Genomic DNA, 16,322 nt, shown 5'->3' with positions numbered 1-16,322 from the left:
CCTAACATGAGACAGATAATCTCTGAAAAAATAATCGATCTCCTCCCTGTTCTGCATAATTACTCCGCTCAGTCAGAAACAGCCAATCAGAGCTAGCAGTAATCAGCTAGCCGCCATGCTATCAGGAAGTTTTCATTCAGTAACTCTGGATTGTTTATTGTAATGGATCCTGTTTTTGCCTTTGAATGTTAAGTTTTATACTTGAATTTTTTTGGCAATGTTGAGAGGTTTTATTTTGGCTATTTGTATTATTTAGCCTCTTCAGAGCCTTCATATGTCATCAGTCTGTTAAAGATAGTTATCAATAGCAGTACAATTTGCACAATGCCTGTTTTGTTTAGTTTTCTTCTTGGAAAAAGTTATTAAAAACAAGTTTTTGTCTAAATTAAGGTGAATTCATGGTTCCTTTTTCCACATAATGTAACCAGTAGTGTTTATGATAATAATAATTATGTGATCGGTATCGGTGATCGGTATCGGTGTATCGGCCCTCATGGGTGATCGGTATCGGTATCGGGAGGAAAAAACCTGATCGGCACATCCCTAGTTGTTTTATTGTGAGAAAAATTTCAAGTTATGTGAAAACGTTCGAGAAACTCTGTTCCAGATCAACCCAAACGCTCATAATGAAGATGTACAGTGTAAACTTCACACCTTGAGGCTTTGCTTTATAAACTCTTTAAGCGAAAGCAGAAGGCTTTTGTGTCTATTGTTCGGCAGAGCAAAGGCCTCTGGGTATGGTTACTCACACACTTTATAGTGCATCATAATATCGGCAATAATGCCCTTTATCTTGGTCGTGTGTTCGCTAGTCATCCAAGGACACCTTATGATGTTTTGTTTTGCCGTATTGTTTCTCCGACGGCGATAATGATTGACACAGTAAATCAGTAAAACCACAAGTGAAACAGATGTGAAGTGGAGGTCAAACAGGCTGCAGTTTGCTGTACCTCAGGCCTCCAACACGTTTGACTGATTTTGTTTAATTTGGACATTTTTTTTTATGCTTTCGAGTCAGTGTTGATGTGTGTTTACCTGTTACTAGGTGAGCATATCCAATGTAATCCATGGAATCTCACTGTTTGAAAGCACTGTTGCATTTTCTCCTTTTTATGAGGATTTCACAAGATAAACTCCTACGTCTGACTTTATCTTTTAGCAAGTTCCAACTTCTTGCTCCAGAAGTCATCACTATTTTATGTTCTTTGGGAAAGAGTAGCTCTTAGATCTCATTTCTAATAGAAAAGCAGTTGAGTAAATGTATAAAACGAATGTTTTGAGAGACCCTGGTGTTACTTTTTGCTAATTCAAATGCATTTGACTTGCCTGCAGATTTAATCCTTTCCAGCATTTTGGTTTTTGACTTGATAGCTGCAGAAATGTTGATATTTCTGTTGATTTCCAGTGTTGCAGATGCACAGCTGGTATGATACTTCACAATTTTTCACAATGTTTTTGCAAAATCTCCTGGAAAATTGATCAATGTTTATTATTTTTACCTTGCAAATAATAGAAAATCATATTGAAGTAAATGAAAACATGGCACAGTAAGAACTGAACAACTTGTAGAGATGGAAAAATGCTTAAAACTGCCCAGATTAGTGTTTTATATTTGGAAAATTATACTGTTTTAGGCCTGAAACAATTCAAAAATAGCTGGTTTTCATTCCTACTACATGTTATAAAGTCTTTTATATTTTTTTGGAAAAGGTTTAAACATTAAACACAAAGATGGAACCACAACAAACAGCTTTAAGGATATGTGTTAAAGTTTTAGGATCAGTGTTCAGTGGCATTTATTTTTAATATGAAGCTTAAAACCAATAAAGTAGGAGCAAAGTTCTGAAAAATAAAACAAACCAGAAACAATAAAACACGGTTCAGTAAAATGTAACAAGCAAACTTTATAAAGCTGAATAAAGTAATTTAACAGAATAAAAAGTAAGAGTGTCTCCATTGTAACGGTTCCTGCTGATGAACTGGAGCCGCCAATAAAAACTTAAAATTTATTCTTTTACACCAGAAAGTGAAAGTAGAGAAGACAAACATCAAAATATGAACAGTATTCCTCACTGCTGCTCATAGATGGGGAGATGGCTTGTTCATCTTGCAGATGGAAACGCAGTCTGTAGAGAAATATTTGTCGTTTCCATGGCAACGAAGGAAAATAGGTTTTAAAGGAGACAAACTGATTAAAAACGCAGTCTGAAAAGATGTACCTAAAAGTTACATCCATCCTTCTGCTCATCCATCCATCCATCCCTCCCCTATAGTTTCTCAGAGTGAATGTTTGTTTTCATTCTCAGTTCAGGCTTTTGACTCTGAGTTTGAGTTTGGAAAATTGCGTCATTGTACCTTTAAGAAAGCGTCACGGCTCTGTCATGAGGGACTCCACGTGTTAACGGAGCTGCAGTTTACACGCTAATTCTCCCTTACAATCACATTCCAACTTACAGTGAAACACGCTTTTCCCCGTTCAAACTGCATTCGACAAATAAAAACCAGAACTTAGTCTGTCTAATTTGGACTAAAACAATGCAACGTGTTCTTCATTCATAACTTCTTCATTATCGCATTCTCACAGAATAAAGAAGTAAACATTTCCACTCTGTCTCTCTCACTTCTCATTTTCTGCTCTCAGTTGATTGTGAAAAGCAGCTATTTTTGCACTAGAACTAAAGAGATGAACGTTTCACCCAGATTGTGCAGACAGAGACCCTTTAACAAGCCCCATCCAAACTCTTCTGATCCTTTAGAGATTACTTTATAGCAAACCTCTGGATGTTTAAGAGGTGGTGAGGCTGGTTGTGCAGCTTTTCTTTGGTTACATAATGAAGCAAATAGGAAACGATTCCCTTTTTGCTCAACATGCAGGGCCGGTGACCATGGTGAAGTCTGCTTTGGTAAATACCAAACAAGAACTGAAGGGAAATCTCTGCTGCATGACTTAGATTTTTCCCCTCATATAAAACAAAATTGGTAAATCAGATAAAGCATGCAAGAGAAAGCTGAAAACCGAGTTCTCCTCTGTGCAAAGAAATCCAGATAAAAAAAACCGGAAGTTATTTTGGAAAGTTTGCCGAAAGTGATTTCATGTCAAGTAAGATGTTTCGTCTTTTCCATGAGCGAATAAAATGTCCTCTCAGGAGGGAGAAAGGGGAGTCTGGTCTTCCCGTGTTCGCTCGTCCTCCCAGAGATTCTTGGCAGTCTCAGAGTAATAAACAGAACATCTGCTGAGTTTTCTAGGAACCCGGCAGAGTGGATTCAGATCTGGTTTGGAGCTGAACCGAGGTTGGGATTAAGCCGCTTTCATCTGACTCAAAATGGCAAGCGATACTGCTGTTTAGTGGCTAATGATACATATTCGGTCTCAGTTATTACTCTGGATATTTATATTGTTGTAAAGTAGACTTCCAGCAGTGCAGAGCTACAGATGTTGTCCTTGCAGGAGGCAACTGCAGGGCCCTTTGATAACCCCCACCCTAAGCCCCACCCTTGCCTTCATGAGTCCCTCCAGTTATCACCTTATCTGGTCTCCTTATCTTCAGGCTCAGGATCCAGGGAAGATCAGCCGCTCATGTTGCACTTGAATTAGCTTTACTGTCGGACTCTTGTTTGTCTGAATGTTTGTCTTTTGGGCAACAATAAAAGAGTTGAAAAAACATTGAGTGGTGTCTTAGGGTGCAGTAACACCAACCCTGTTTAGCCTGCTTTAATCAAACTCTGGTTTGCTTGTCTAGAAAGTCCGGTTCGTTTTGTTTGCAAATGTCTATTTGTAAAAGCAAACCGGTCCACTTAGAAACCTCGTTCTCAGTTTGGTTGAAGCGAACTCTGGCGCAGTTTGAATGCATATGTGAATGGCAAGCAGGAAGTGGACTATAGGACAGGGCATTCTGGGTAAATACAATCAAAACATATGCAGGAGTCAAGCGCTACAGCTGGAGAAATACCTTGTCGTGTTTTACCAAAGACAAGAAATCCTACAACCGCTAAAATCTGATGCTACTCCATTTTTGTGTATATTTTACAAAGAAGGAAGTCGTACTCGTGTCTTCTTCAGTGGTTCTTGGTGCAGCGCCACCACAAGCGAGGAGGGGAACAAGTTTTTCATTTAGTTTGGGTCATTTTACACAGTGTAGTGTGAAAGCAAACCAATTAGCTGAACATGTAACAAATTTAGCAATTTTGGTCTCCAGTCAAACAGAATCTACTGGACGGAAAACACCCTTAAAGAAATAGTTCAGGATCTATTCTATCGATTATTCTGACGATTAATTAAATAAAAATATTGGAACATTCTGCTTATTTTTTATTTACCACATAAGCCTTTTTTATACAATATTAGGAATGCAGTCAGAGAAGCAAATAATTCAATTTCTGTTTAAATAAGAGAACGTTGTATTGTCTAACAGCATTCCTTTAGTGAATTTGAACCTGGTGAACCTAAAATGTCACTTGAGGAGTTTCAGGTAAAACATATTTACAGACAAAGCTGCTTTTATCTTAAATGTAAAATGTATATATTTTTGCACGGTTTGGGCTTAGTTACTGTTCTCACTATGTTGGCTTTTTTGAGTGTGTAATTGATTAATTGATTATTAAATTAGTTTATGATTATTTCAATAATCGATTAATCCTGATTATTCTGACTAGTTGTTTTGCAGACCATGTTCATGATATATCTGAACATGGTGAGTCTTTAAGCTTTTATTTCACCTTGTGAATCTCCACTTAATTATTTGTTCACAATGTTTGCAACATTTTCTGCTACATTTTTTCCTTCTACTTAACTTTCCATTAATGTGCAGAACTTTGAACAGCCAATTACTTTAATAGTGACTTTTTAAAAATGTGCAATATTAGATTTTAAAAAAAATATATGTGTTTTATGTAATATGGATTTTTTTAAATTACATTTTTGGGTTTTCATAACACTTGGTGAAATGAGTGTAGAGTAACTGAGTTTGATTTCAATTGAATTACTAAAATTAACTTTCCAATGTGATGTATGTCTTTAGGTTAATACTCACCAACTAATAGTAATTGGATGAAATTTAAAGCTTTGCAAAGTAGCGTTTTGCACAAACCACATTGGTATATTTGAGATTGGAGTTATCTTCAGGTGGTAAACGTCTCCAGGACCATAAATGAAGACACCAAGAGAGCCATCACTTTAATCATGTCCAACTATCTGGTTAGTAAATCTGTATCGCCTTCCTTTAAATTAAACTCCAGTGCTGGTTGTCTCTCAGTCGACAGGAATGACTGGAATTGCACCTCGAGGGTAACCAATACCTCACCGTGTCAGCCTTCAGCCAATGATAACCTCAAAGCAGCCGGTTAAATGCTTCAGCTTGTGTATGCATGCCAATCAGTTGCTACACCACTGCTCCAGTTAATAATTTCTACAGTAAACATGAAGAAGTCATAGCAAAACTCTCCAAGATGTGAACACTGTCATTGTGCTTTCGAGGTCTTCCTTGGTGAACCTCGTAATGCTTGACCCCTGCTTTGCTGTTTAATCACTCTTTTATTTGCGCCGGCCACCTTGAGAAGCCGAGCCATCCTTTGTCGGACCTCTTTGACCTAGCCTCTCCTATTTCCGCACAAAGACTCTCTAATGCCAGGTAGCTGGTGCTGGCATTCCTGGTGCATTCCAATATGTGGAAGTTGCTGGGATAGGGATGAAAAATGCCAGAAACAAAGGCTTACTCTCATTCACAGGGTTTAGAGTTCTGTGGGAAAGTCCAGGCCGGACAGAGGTTGGATGGCAAAGGAATGCATGGCTCTCACAGTCTCTGTGACACAGACCTAAAGACACATTGACAAAGAAGAGGTCTTACACGGAGGAGTCTGCAGACATGAAAGGGGACGATGGGACTCGGGATAACAGCGCTGCATGCTTCCTTTCTCATGATTGCACATGGCAGTTGGGTTGTCCATTTCGCTACTTGCATTAAACTGTGTGGGAGTGAGTTTGGTCTGAACCTGCACAGATTTCCCTGCAGCAGGAATGAAAGAATGACATGTTACTAGGCGTGGGCCCCAAAAATTTATGGTTTGTGGACGTGTGAATCAAAGATACTTATTTAGTTTCTGGTTAAAACCATATTTATGTGTAGGTAGAGCTGCATTCAAGATTAGAAAACCATGTGAGAAAAACACACCAACGGTACTTGTAAAAACGAAAGAAAATATGTTTATTGTGTAACTAGGCTTAAGGGTAGAGATGTAAAATGTGGATGTTGTGGTTAAAGTTTTTTCAGACTTGGAAAGTTGCCATCTTAAAATCTTCTGCTGTGTTCTTTGATCCTCTTTCAACTAAAGTTTAATTTCCACTTTGCTACCAAACACAGATTACCAGCTGACGTACGTCAAGGTCATTGATTGATGAAACGGAGATTTCATCCTCAAAATTATGCAGAACTGTGAATTATTATCCATTTTTAAAATGTTTTGTGTTTTAAACACTTGGTTTTACATTGGCTCTTGAGGATCTTCATCCATTTAGTCCCAATCTTTAACTTCCTGGTTGACATCTTGAGACGTTGCTTCAGTAATGTTCTTTTGTCATGTTGCCATATGTTTTATGAAGTGCCCAAGAGTCCCTCCTGCAGTAAAAACACCAGCTAAACCTAATACTCCCAACTCTGTACCACACAAATATATCCACCAAATTGAACAGTGGTCACTTCCTGAGTGTGTTTAGCAACTGTAATCTGGATATTTTGTGTTGCTTTTGGATAAATGGCTTCTTTCTTGCTGAGCAGCCTTTCAGACAATGTCAGTACAGGGCTTGTTTTACTGTGGATATTGACATTCTCAATGCAAAAACATAAGATCTTACCAAGTATATTTGGTCTAATTTCTTGTGCAAATATCTTAATACACTTGACTAACTTACAACTAACTTTTCAGCAAGACTTAAGAGCTTATAAGGTTAGGGTTAGGGTCAGTAATTCCATAATATAAATGAAAGTTCCACTGTGTGATTATTTCACTTGTAGCATGGGGAAAATGTCTTATTACAAGTGAAACAACATGATTAGGTAATAAATCCTCCTATCCTCCTAAACAGGTTGGAGTACCGAGTTGACGTTCATAGAAACATGTTTGACACCAAAAGTTTGGATGAAAACCAACTTCCATCAAATTTACCAAGAAAAACAATCCTGCTAAACAGGAAGTTTTCAGTCTAAATGCAAAGGAGTGTTTATTCCTGTTGTTGAACCGTTTCAGACATGCCCTAAAGCTTTCCTTTTGCCTGCGAAACAATACCTGTCTTAGCATAGGAATGACAGCTGACAGTTTTTACAGAGTCTGAAAAAGGCTTCCTTTTTCAAACTGAGATTAAATCACACCCAAAACAATCAAAGCTGTTTATTCTCTGTGCTGCAGCCGTGGCTATATATTATTCTCGGAGTCTATATGTAGTGTGCGGTTGTGGGGCGTTGGAAATGGAGTATGTGGGGAAATGAGAGGAGATCTGCTGCAGCCCACAGGCCCCTTCTCATCGTCTGATGTGGCTTCATGACTTCCCAGGAAATGCAAGGCCTTCTGGGATACCGCTTAAGTAGTCTCTTGAGTTTTGTGAGCATGTTCCTGCATCTTCGAGCATTTGAGTATCCTCTCAACGTTGCTCTTAAACTCTTACCTTTGATGTGTGAGAGTGCAGTTCACTTTCCAGGGAAAGAGGAAGCATTGCTGCAAATCAAAGCTCAAACCGGGTCATATAGGTGACTTTTTTTGAGGTTGTTGGTTGCACATCTTTCAAGTGCAGGGAGCTTCAAATAGAAAAACATGCTCAAAGTTTTCCCATGAGGTCTTATCTGAGGTATTCATGCAAGGTTCTGGCATGTATTAACAACTGCAAAGTGATGCACACCTAATATTTTTAAATGATAATAGTGAGATTAGATGAAGAGAAAAGTTCCCAAGTCTTTAAGATTAATTTCTTAAAGCCCTTCTGCTTTGTGTTAAGTGAAAGGGGCTGCTGAGGGGGCCCAGCCTCTCTCATCTGCAGCCTGTTATAGCGTAGCGGGAGGATGACATCATATTGGTCTCGCAGCGGCGACTGGTAATTGGCCCGCTCTCCTCCTCCAGCAGCACGGGCCAAACAGAACACACAAGTGGAGCCAGGCAATGCAAGTCAGATGCAGCGGGTTTTTCCAGAGTGGCTGACAGGGCCTCAGTGCAGACCCAGAGCCAAGAGGCCTCGAAGAGGGGTCCACCGGTCCAACTGTAAATGTCAGAAAATGAATGAAGGCCCTCAACCCCAGATGAAATCTGATATTGTGCGCCCCAGGCTAGCCCGTTTGATCCGATGCACAATCCGCCGTTCAACTCGTCCGGATAACTGCGCTATTCTCCGTGATATGACATTGCAAAAGCGTTTTCATGTGGAAGGCCTGTGAGAGCCAACTTCAATGAACTTCTCGGCCCACACAATGTTCCATTACTGCGGGGCTGAGCGACTACTCCTCTGGGGCTGCAGAGGAGCAACCGCCAGCGACTCTTTGTCATGCTGAAACCAGTGTGCGATTTCTCAGCTTGCAATGCAGTTTTGCTCCAAGGTGTGATCCTGAAAGTCTTGGCATAAGTGGGATTGATGAGCGTATGAAGCTGAAGCTGGTTCAGATCTTGTTGACAATGACACCATTGAACTTTTTGACAATTGTGTGTGGTTATATGTTTAGGGTCAACTTCCACTTGAAAGGTAAACCTCTCCCCTTGTTTCGTCTAATGTAACATCTTTAACTCCAGCTCCGCTTAGTCTGCTTTAATCTAACTCCAGTTAGTCTGATTCATTTGAGGAGGTGTGAATGTGTAATCAAACACTGATGCAGACCAAAAAAGGGGAACTCTAGTCCTCCTAATAACCTAGGTCTCGGTTCAATTAAAGTGAACTCTATTGTGGTTCAAATGCATAAGTGATTGCCAAGCAGACCGGAGACTGCTCCCAAAGCAGGGACTGAACTATGGCACCGGGCATTCTGAGTAAATACAACCAAAACAAACATGCATGTCTAGCTCTAGCGGGAGACATTACTCTTATTCTTTTCCCCCCCAAGACAAAAAACAAACTATACAACCGCTAAGATCTGACGCTACTCCATTTTTGTTTACGTTCTGTGAAGAATGAAGTTGCCTTCTTCAGAGATTTTGTTTCCTTCGGTTGTTCTTAGTACAGTGCCACCACAGGCGAGGAGGGTAACAGGTTTTTCAGGGGTTTGGCTTTAACTGGACAATATTGCTGAAAAACGTGTCACGATATAAGCGTTTCATTTAGTTTATATCGATAACTATCTATTAGTTACCTCTTTTAAATATCTAAAATAATACAAACTGGAGACATGAGCTTCCCTTTTTCATCTACACTTTCCACTCCATGCACTTAATTTTTTATTTTTAAGCAGTTGCAAGTCACAGGGATGAAACCTTAAACTGCTGGTGCGCAAGTTACTCAACAGGTTGTTGCTAGGTAACCAATCAGTGAGTGAGTTGCTAGGTAACCGAAGAGTGAGTGAGTTACAGTTGATGCCACCTACTCTGCTTAGCTTTCTGTGAAAGGTTGAGCAGCCTTTCCTCTGCCTACATCCCCCAGAATGCTGTGTGGTTCTGGATTTGAGTTCAGTGAAATTATTGAATATTCTACGTTCTTAACCCTATATTCTGTCACGGTACATATTGTTGTTGATTTCTTGTCCAGCCCTTGGTTTGGTTTGTTTGACTCAGTGCAATGTGAACGCGATCCACAGCAGCTGAAAATGTAACAATGTTGTAATTTGGTCCCCAGTTGAATCGAGTCTACCGGACCATCATCCCTGAATGCATCCAACAAGCCTGAATCAGATGGATGTTAACTCTTCAGCGTACCATCAAGGTTTGCTAACGTCATATTTTTTTACTTCAGCAGTGTTGAAGAAGGCCTGCATCTATGACATGAGGACAATGGGCCGTTGAAACAATGTTTATGGATTTAATGGATAATAAATAGCTGTTGGCACATCCGTAAGCAGAATATTTCTTGACTTAAACCATGTTTAATTAATTACAGGAAGATAAGATACTGAAAAACTGAGATTAAAAGGAGGTGAATACAAACACAGACCCTATCTGCTTACTTCCACCTCAAATTCTTGCACTACTTTGTGTTGGTTTATCTCGTATAATCCAAATAAATTGCATGGAAATGTTCTGTTTTTGCATAGCAAGTAGCGAAAAAGCTCAAGAGAACTGAATAATTTTGTAAGTATTTGCATATAAAAGGCAATAAAAAAAGCAGTTTCATTAGAAAAATGGCAAAGATAAACCTAATTGGTTTCAGTGGGTCTGTAATACCCCATGGCCAGACCCTCACACATCATACGAGTCATGGCAGGGCTGTTTGATACGCCCGCTCTAATAAAGCGCAGTCGTTATCTTTTATAGAGCTTGCTCAGTCATGCCACCATGTTTCCTGCTATGCAAAGATTGTACACAAAACAGAGTCCGCTGATCTTCTGATTACATAGCCAGAACGTCTTTTTTCCCTTCATTGTTGTTGCAGCCAGTGTGGGAAAGCATGCGTTCTGGCTTTGTGAGAAGAGGGTGCAGCGCTCTGCATGCTGGCACGTGCCCGCCCGCCCGTCTGTTGTCCATTGCTGTTTACCCACATGAGCGACAGAGAAGTCAACGTCAGTTGTGAAATGTCTCATGGTTGTCAAACGTCGATTCTGTAGGTGGTGAGAACATCAGAGTTCCTGTCGGGCCCAAGATGCAACTCAGCATCTGTGGGTAGAAACGACTGACTGAGCAAGAAACAGAAAAAAAAAAAAAAGAGAAACACGTCAGACGAGCCACTCCATTGGAGGAATGAGTCTTTGAAAGCTTTCGCTCTCAGTTCTCTGTCAGGTCCTGCACTGAGTCGTGAAGTTATGTACTGCAGTAACTTTGTGTAGGTGGTGTTGTGATTGATGTCATGATGAGGCAAAAAGATTATTTGAAGGTAAAGAGCCACGGATTTATTCTACTTAAATGTACATGCAATGTACATTTAAGTAGAATAAATCTTAAATGTACAACTTAAATGTACATTTAAGTTTGATGTTAAAATTCTTTACTGAGAAATATTTTTGTTTAATTTTAGACTTACAGAGTTCACATTTTGAACATTTTTACACTTCCATTTAGGTCTCAACTGCTTCCAAAAAGTCCAAGCGCTTAAACATCCAGCTGTTTCTTTTGGTAATGTTAATGTTTGTTTTGTGCCTATAAAACAAGCAGTTTCAAAAACCTTCCAAATATTAAGTCGGAATCTGCAGGCTGTGCCTGTTTCCTAGCAACCCTAGTCGAGCACAGTCCTGTTACCTAGCAACCCAAGTGGAACTCCAGCACGTTCGGTAAGCTGGTTTTGCTGCTACATAATGAGAAAAGACGAGTGTTTTGTTGTTGGCTCACCGTCCAGAAACCAGTTGCTGCATTCTTGTTTATTGCGCAGGACACTCTTCTTCTTCTTCTTCTTCTTCTTCTTCTTCTTCTCTTCTTCTGCTTTTGCGTCTTACTCGTGTTCTAAAAAGATATACTTCAGGAAATGGGAGTTTATGAGCAGCAGTTTTTTAATTTAAAGTCCCCCAAAACAGCTCGTTCTGAAAGGAGTTTGAAACAAGCAGAATTAAGCAAAGTGAAATTTCATTATCTGAGAATGGCAAAATATGTAATACACGTTTTGTATAGACCATAAACCAATCCTAATCTGTTCAAGGAAGCACAAGTCACCTTGAAATGATCTCCGATGTAAAAACAAGTAAATATAAAAAATGTACTTTGTTTAACTCAAGACATTAAACTGTATTTTAACTGGTTATTAAAATAATCAATATTTTGATATAATCAATACTAAAAAAATTAATTACTCAGACTCTCATTTGTGTCAAAACTGACCCATTAGCATTAGCCCAAAATGTAAGAACAAACATTTGGCCTCAACTTGTGAATAAGGGGGCTCCACAATTACATTTTAGACTCATCTGTCCAAAGAATATCGTTTCAAAAATCATAATTTGTGTCCACAATATCTCTCAGACAAACTTTATTCTGGATTCTTGTTTATTCTAAATAGCAAATTTTACTTCTTTATACATTCCAATGAAAGTTAAACCTGTGCAGTCTCTTCATAATTGTAGACATTCACAAGAGTTTAGGTCTCATTAAGATATTTTAGGCTTTCTGAAGGCTTCATTTAGCTGCTGCTCTCAGGGTAAAGTTACTTGGATGGCCACACCTGGGAGTCTTGGCTATTTCTTAAAATGTACAACTTATTTTTATTTTCTGTGCAGTGGATTGGCTTCTCTCTAAATTATTTAAGACCTCCTTAAATCCTTTACCAGACTCATACGTTCCAAGCTATATATATGAGCTTTAGACAAATTTCTATTAGATGTCCAAATATGTAAAGGAAAAACACGATATTTCAGAATGTCTTATTTTTTCCACTTTAAATAGAATCAGGTTGTGTTTAAAGCTCTGTTTAACAATACAAAGTGCATCATAAGAGTCTGAGGTTTTGGTCTTCATGCAGCAGATAACTTGCAAGAGCCTGTTGTGGTTTTCTGTTTCCATGTGAGGACAACGTCAGAAATAAGAGAGACGTCCTCCAGTGCGAATCGATCTGCACCCAGGAGAACCTGGGCAGCTAAAGGTCTCATAGGTTTTGGCCAAAAGATGAGTTTTAAAGGTCCACAATGTGTCGCAGAAATGTCTTTCAGCAGCACAAACTCTCTGTCGTTGTTTTCTGTATGACTTTATTGGCCTCTCACATCGCTGTGGAGGAGCTTTAGTCCACTGTTGTTTTTGTTCATTGTGGTTTGAGGGTATTTGTTTCGACACAAAATCAAGATGAGGTGTGAACTTTGACTGGACCAATGCAACACATGGATTATTTTCTTTCTCGGGTATTCTGTTGTAGATTTATTTTTAAGGTCATTGTTGTATGTGACTTGAGGCAGTTGATGCTACCGCTAACATAGCCGTGCTATCTAGCGAGGTCTCTTATAAGGCTAAGTGCGTTTTGTGCAGAAAAGCTTAGCACTATGGGGGTAAAGCTGTAGAGAGCATCACAAATGTGCAATTTTTGTCGTGATACAGGTCTTACAGTTTATTCATAATGGTCCTTAAAAAGTCCTAAATCTTTGTTCGTTAATCCTCCAAAACTAGAACTCTGATATAAGGAGGTAAACAGAATGATATCTCACTAAAATTTACAAATAAACACAAGATTCAGCAGATGTAGAGAATAGAAACTCCACATGTACATGACTGAAAGGTGTTAATTGAATATAAAATTAAAATAATTTCAGAATCACAATATGAACACTTCAGTTAAAAATTGAGTGATCACACTGCAAAAACACAAAATCTTACCAAGTATTTTTGGTTTAGTTTCTGGTGAAAATATCTTAGTACACTTGAAATAAGACAAAATAACTTAAAAGTAACCTATAAGCAAGATATAGGAGCTTGTTTTAAGTGAATAATTTCTTAATATTTATGAAAAAGTGCTACTTCCATTGGCAGACTAACAAGACATTTTCACATGTTATTAGTGAAATAATCTGCCAATGGAACCAGTGCTTTTCATCAGTATTAAGAAATGATTTACTTACAACAAGCTCCTATATCTTTCTGAAAAGTTACTTTGAAGTTAGTTTTGTCTACTTGTGTACTAAGATAAAAACCTAAACCAAGAATACTTGGTAACATTTTGTGTTTTCGTAGTGTTTAGTCACTAATGCAATAAAAGATCAATTAATTTCACTTATATGTTTTCTTATAGTTCAGTATCACATTGGTAAATACGCACAAAACTGACTTTGCTGTATTAGTCTGGTTCTGGTCTCGGCAGTAGGTGCAAACAACAAAACTTGATGGAACTTAAAGAGTCAATAAAATAAACAAAATATTGGATCTAAATTTTAAAACAAGCGGATCAGATCAGTCTTTTGGCTCAGATTTGGCTCTCTGATTGTTCAGCGTATCACTCTGTATGGTTGTGTTGCCTCAGAGCTCTTAAGCCCTCCAGAGGAATTCAGGAAAGCCGCCATGTTGCATTTGATTGTTGTTATGTTTTAAAGGAGACAGTATAATTCAAGGTTATCAACATATATTAAAAAGAATAAACATACATTTGTTTCAAAATCTTTTCCAGTTTAAAGGCCATTGCTCTAAGGAGCATTTTCTGACGAGCGTTCCAATAAGCGTTCATAAAACACCTTCATAATTATAAATTTTGCATTTGTACGTGGTGTAAAAACTCTAGGATAATAAAAAGCTTTCAGCTGTTGTGGAAAAAATTACTTTAGCAAGAGTCTGGATGAGAAGAAATAAGAAATTTATTAAAACCTGCAAGGTGAGAACAGAAATACAGAGTCAAAGGAGTCTGTCAGTCTGACCAACAGTGGATCTTCCTGTTATAGGTTCTGGTCAGAGAAGAGAGACTTGATTGGACAATGGGTGTGAATCCCTGATTGATATGTATCAGGGGTTCTGTGGAGCCCAACACAAATGGTCTGGCCATTTGTCTGTTGTTAAGGAAAGGAGGTTGTTCTTTCATGCTAAGAGGGCAGATAGGTCCTGGGTTGGGGGAGTAACACTTAGTCTTTAGGATCAACGACGTTTCCTGCTGTTAAACGGCACTGTAGACGTCTATAGGAGAGCAGCTCGACCAGTCTCATGATGAGATCATTCAGACACATGATCTCATCATCAGGCACAATCTAAAGCACAAAAGGGGTGAGGAGCACATCAAAACATTTTCCATTACACAGCCTCATGTGAGGTCGTAATGGTCAGCTTTTTGAGTGTCTTTAATACGACAGAAGAGCATATATTGGACTTTTATCACCTCATCATCCTTCCATCACCATCTAAACCAGTGTTTCTCAACCCTGGTCCTCACCGCCCCCCTGCTCTGCATGTTTTAGACGTGCCTCTATTCCAGAACAGCTGATTCAAATGGTTGCATGACCATGAAGTACTTTAATCACCCAGAGATACAATTCAGGTGTGTGGCAGAGGGGAAATACCTAAAACATGCGGGACAGGGGGGCGGTGAGGACCAGGGTTGAGAAACACTGATCTAAACTGTTTTTATTGGGTATAGTTTTCTGCAAACATGGCGCTTGGCTTTATGACCAAACATCTTATTTCAGTTTCCTCTCTCCAAAGGACATTAAAGCCACTGATCCACAGGTCTTCTTGTTCATCCTGGTGCTCATTTTTATATTTCTGCTGACGGCCAAACGTGATTATTTAACATCATACCTGGATTTCTATTACAAATGTGTTCAAAACACTTTCAATATTTTACTAATGTTGGAACAACACAATTTTGTAGTTACGGTGTTTCAATTAAATAAGAAATGCAATTAATTTCACACATGAGAAGCTTGTCTGTGTGATAAGTCTTTAAAAATTATGGCGGTGAGGGATGTAAACTCTTACATAAGATATTTATATTTTGGCCATGGCGTTAACGCTCATCATCAGAGGCGATGTCACCGTCTTCTTCAGTCGTTGGAGCAGTGAGCTCCTTGTAGTTGGGAGCAGCTGCGTATTTATGCAGCGCTTTTTGGAAATTGTAGATGGCGATTTTACAGAAGAGTGATGGATTCTACAACTCAACTTCTGACGCTGTGAGACCTGCTGTGTGTTGCTGCTGTCAGCAAACTGGCTTGTTGCAAAAAAAGTAAAAAAAGAAAAATAAAAAAAAGTGCGAAATACACAAATCTTGATACGGCTGAAAAATCTCCTCATCCTAGTGCAAAAACTTGAGTTTTTTTTTCTTTTTCTCTTTCAAAACTGGCGTGTTTCCATTACGTGAATTTATTTCATAATTTATACAATTTAATGGTTGATGTAAATGCAGCTAATGTCAAACACTTGCGCCATTCATTGGTGTCCCCTGTTTTCAGTGCCACCCATTGGTCCGGCAGACCTACTGCAGCGCTTTCAGTGGTGCTTCGTCCTGTTGGGTGGACGCATATTTCTTCTTAGTCATTTACAAGAATTTACTTTGTTTGTCTTTGTGTGGCCAGGGCCCAAGACTTGTAGGCTCCTTGGCAAATATCTGGGATTATCAGTCTGAAAGTCATAACTTCAAGCATTGAAATTCTTCCCAAATTGTTGAGCTACGACAATTACGTCTTCTCTTTGTTGTTTTTTAGCCTAGTCCTGCATGGTCTGCATAAGAATAAACTCCTGCTTTTACAGACAATAAGTTAATTAAGTCATAATTTACTGCTTTACTACTGTTGGTGCAACATTGTTCTCAGATTTCACCAGCA

General features: G+C 38.9%; 1 protein-coding gene across 2 annotated transcripts in view; it reads left to right on the top strand.

Moving 5' to 3' along the window:
- Positions 1–16,322, top strand: part of LOC106926112 (G1/S-specific cyclin-D2) — a 60,742-nt gene that overhangs the window by 6,468 nt on the left and 37,952 nt on the right. For both annotated transcript variants that reach the window (XM_088003576.1, XM_015000784.2), the window contains exon 2: positions 9,797–9,883. In XM_088003576.1, coding sequence (XP_087859702.1) covers positions 9,857–9,883 — 27 coding nt within the window. In that variant the 5' untranslated portion in view covers positions 9,797–9,856. The remainder of the gene's footprint in view (positions 1–9,796; positions 9,884–16,322) is intronic.

The sequence above is a fragment of the Poecilia mexicana genome, unplaced genomic scaffold (genome assembly GCF_051168715.1).
Source record: "Poecilia mexicana isolate PSO_F unplaced genomic scaffold, ASM5116871v1 scaffold_23, whole genome shotgun sequence".
Lineage (NCBI taxonomy): Eukaryota > Metazoa > Chordata > Actinopteri > Cyprinodontiformes > Poeciliidae > Poecilia > Poecilia mexicana.
Note: the sequence above shows the minus strand (reverse complement) of the source record. Positions and strands in the feature narration are given on the sequence as shown.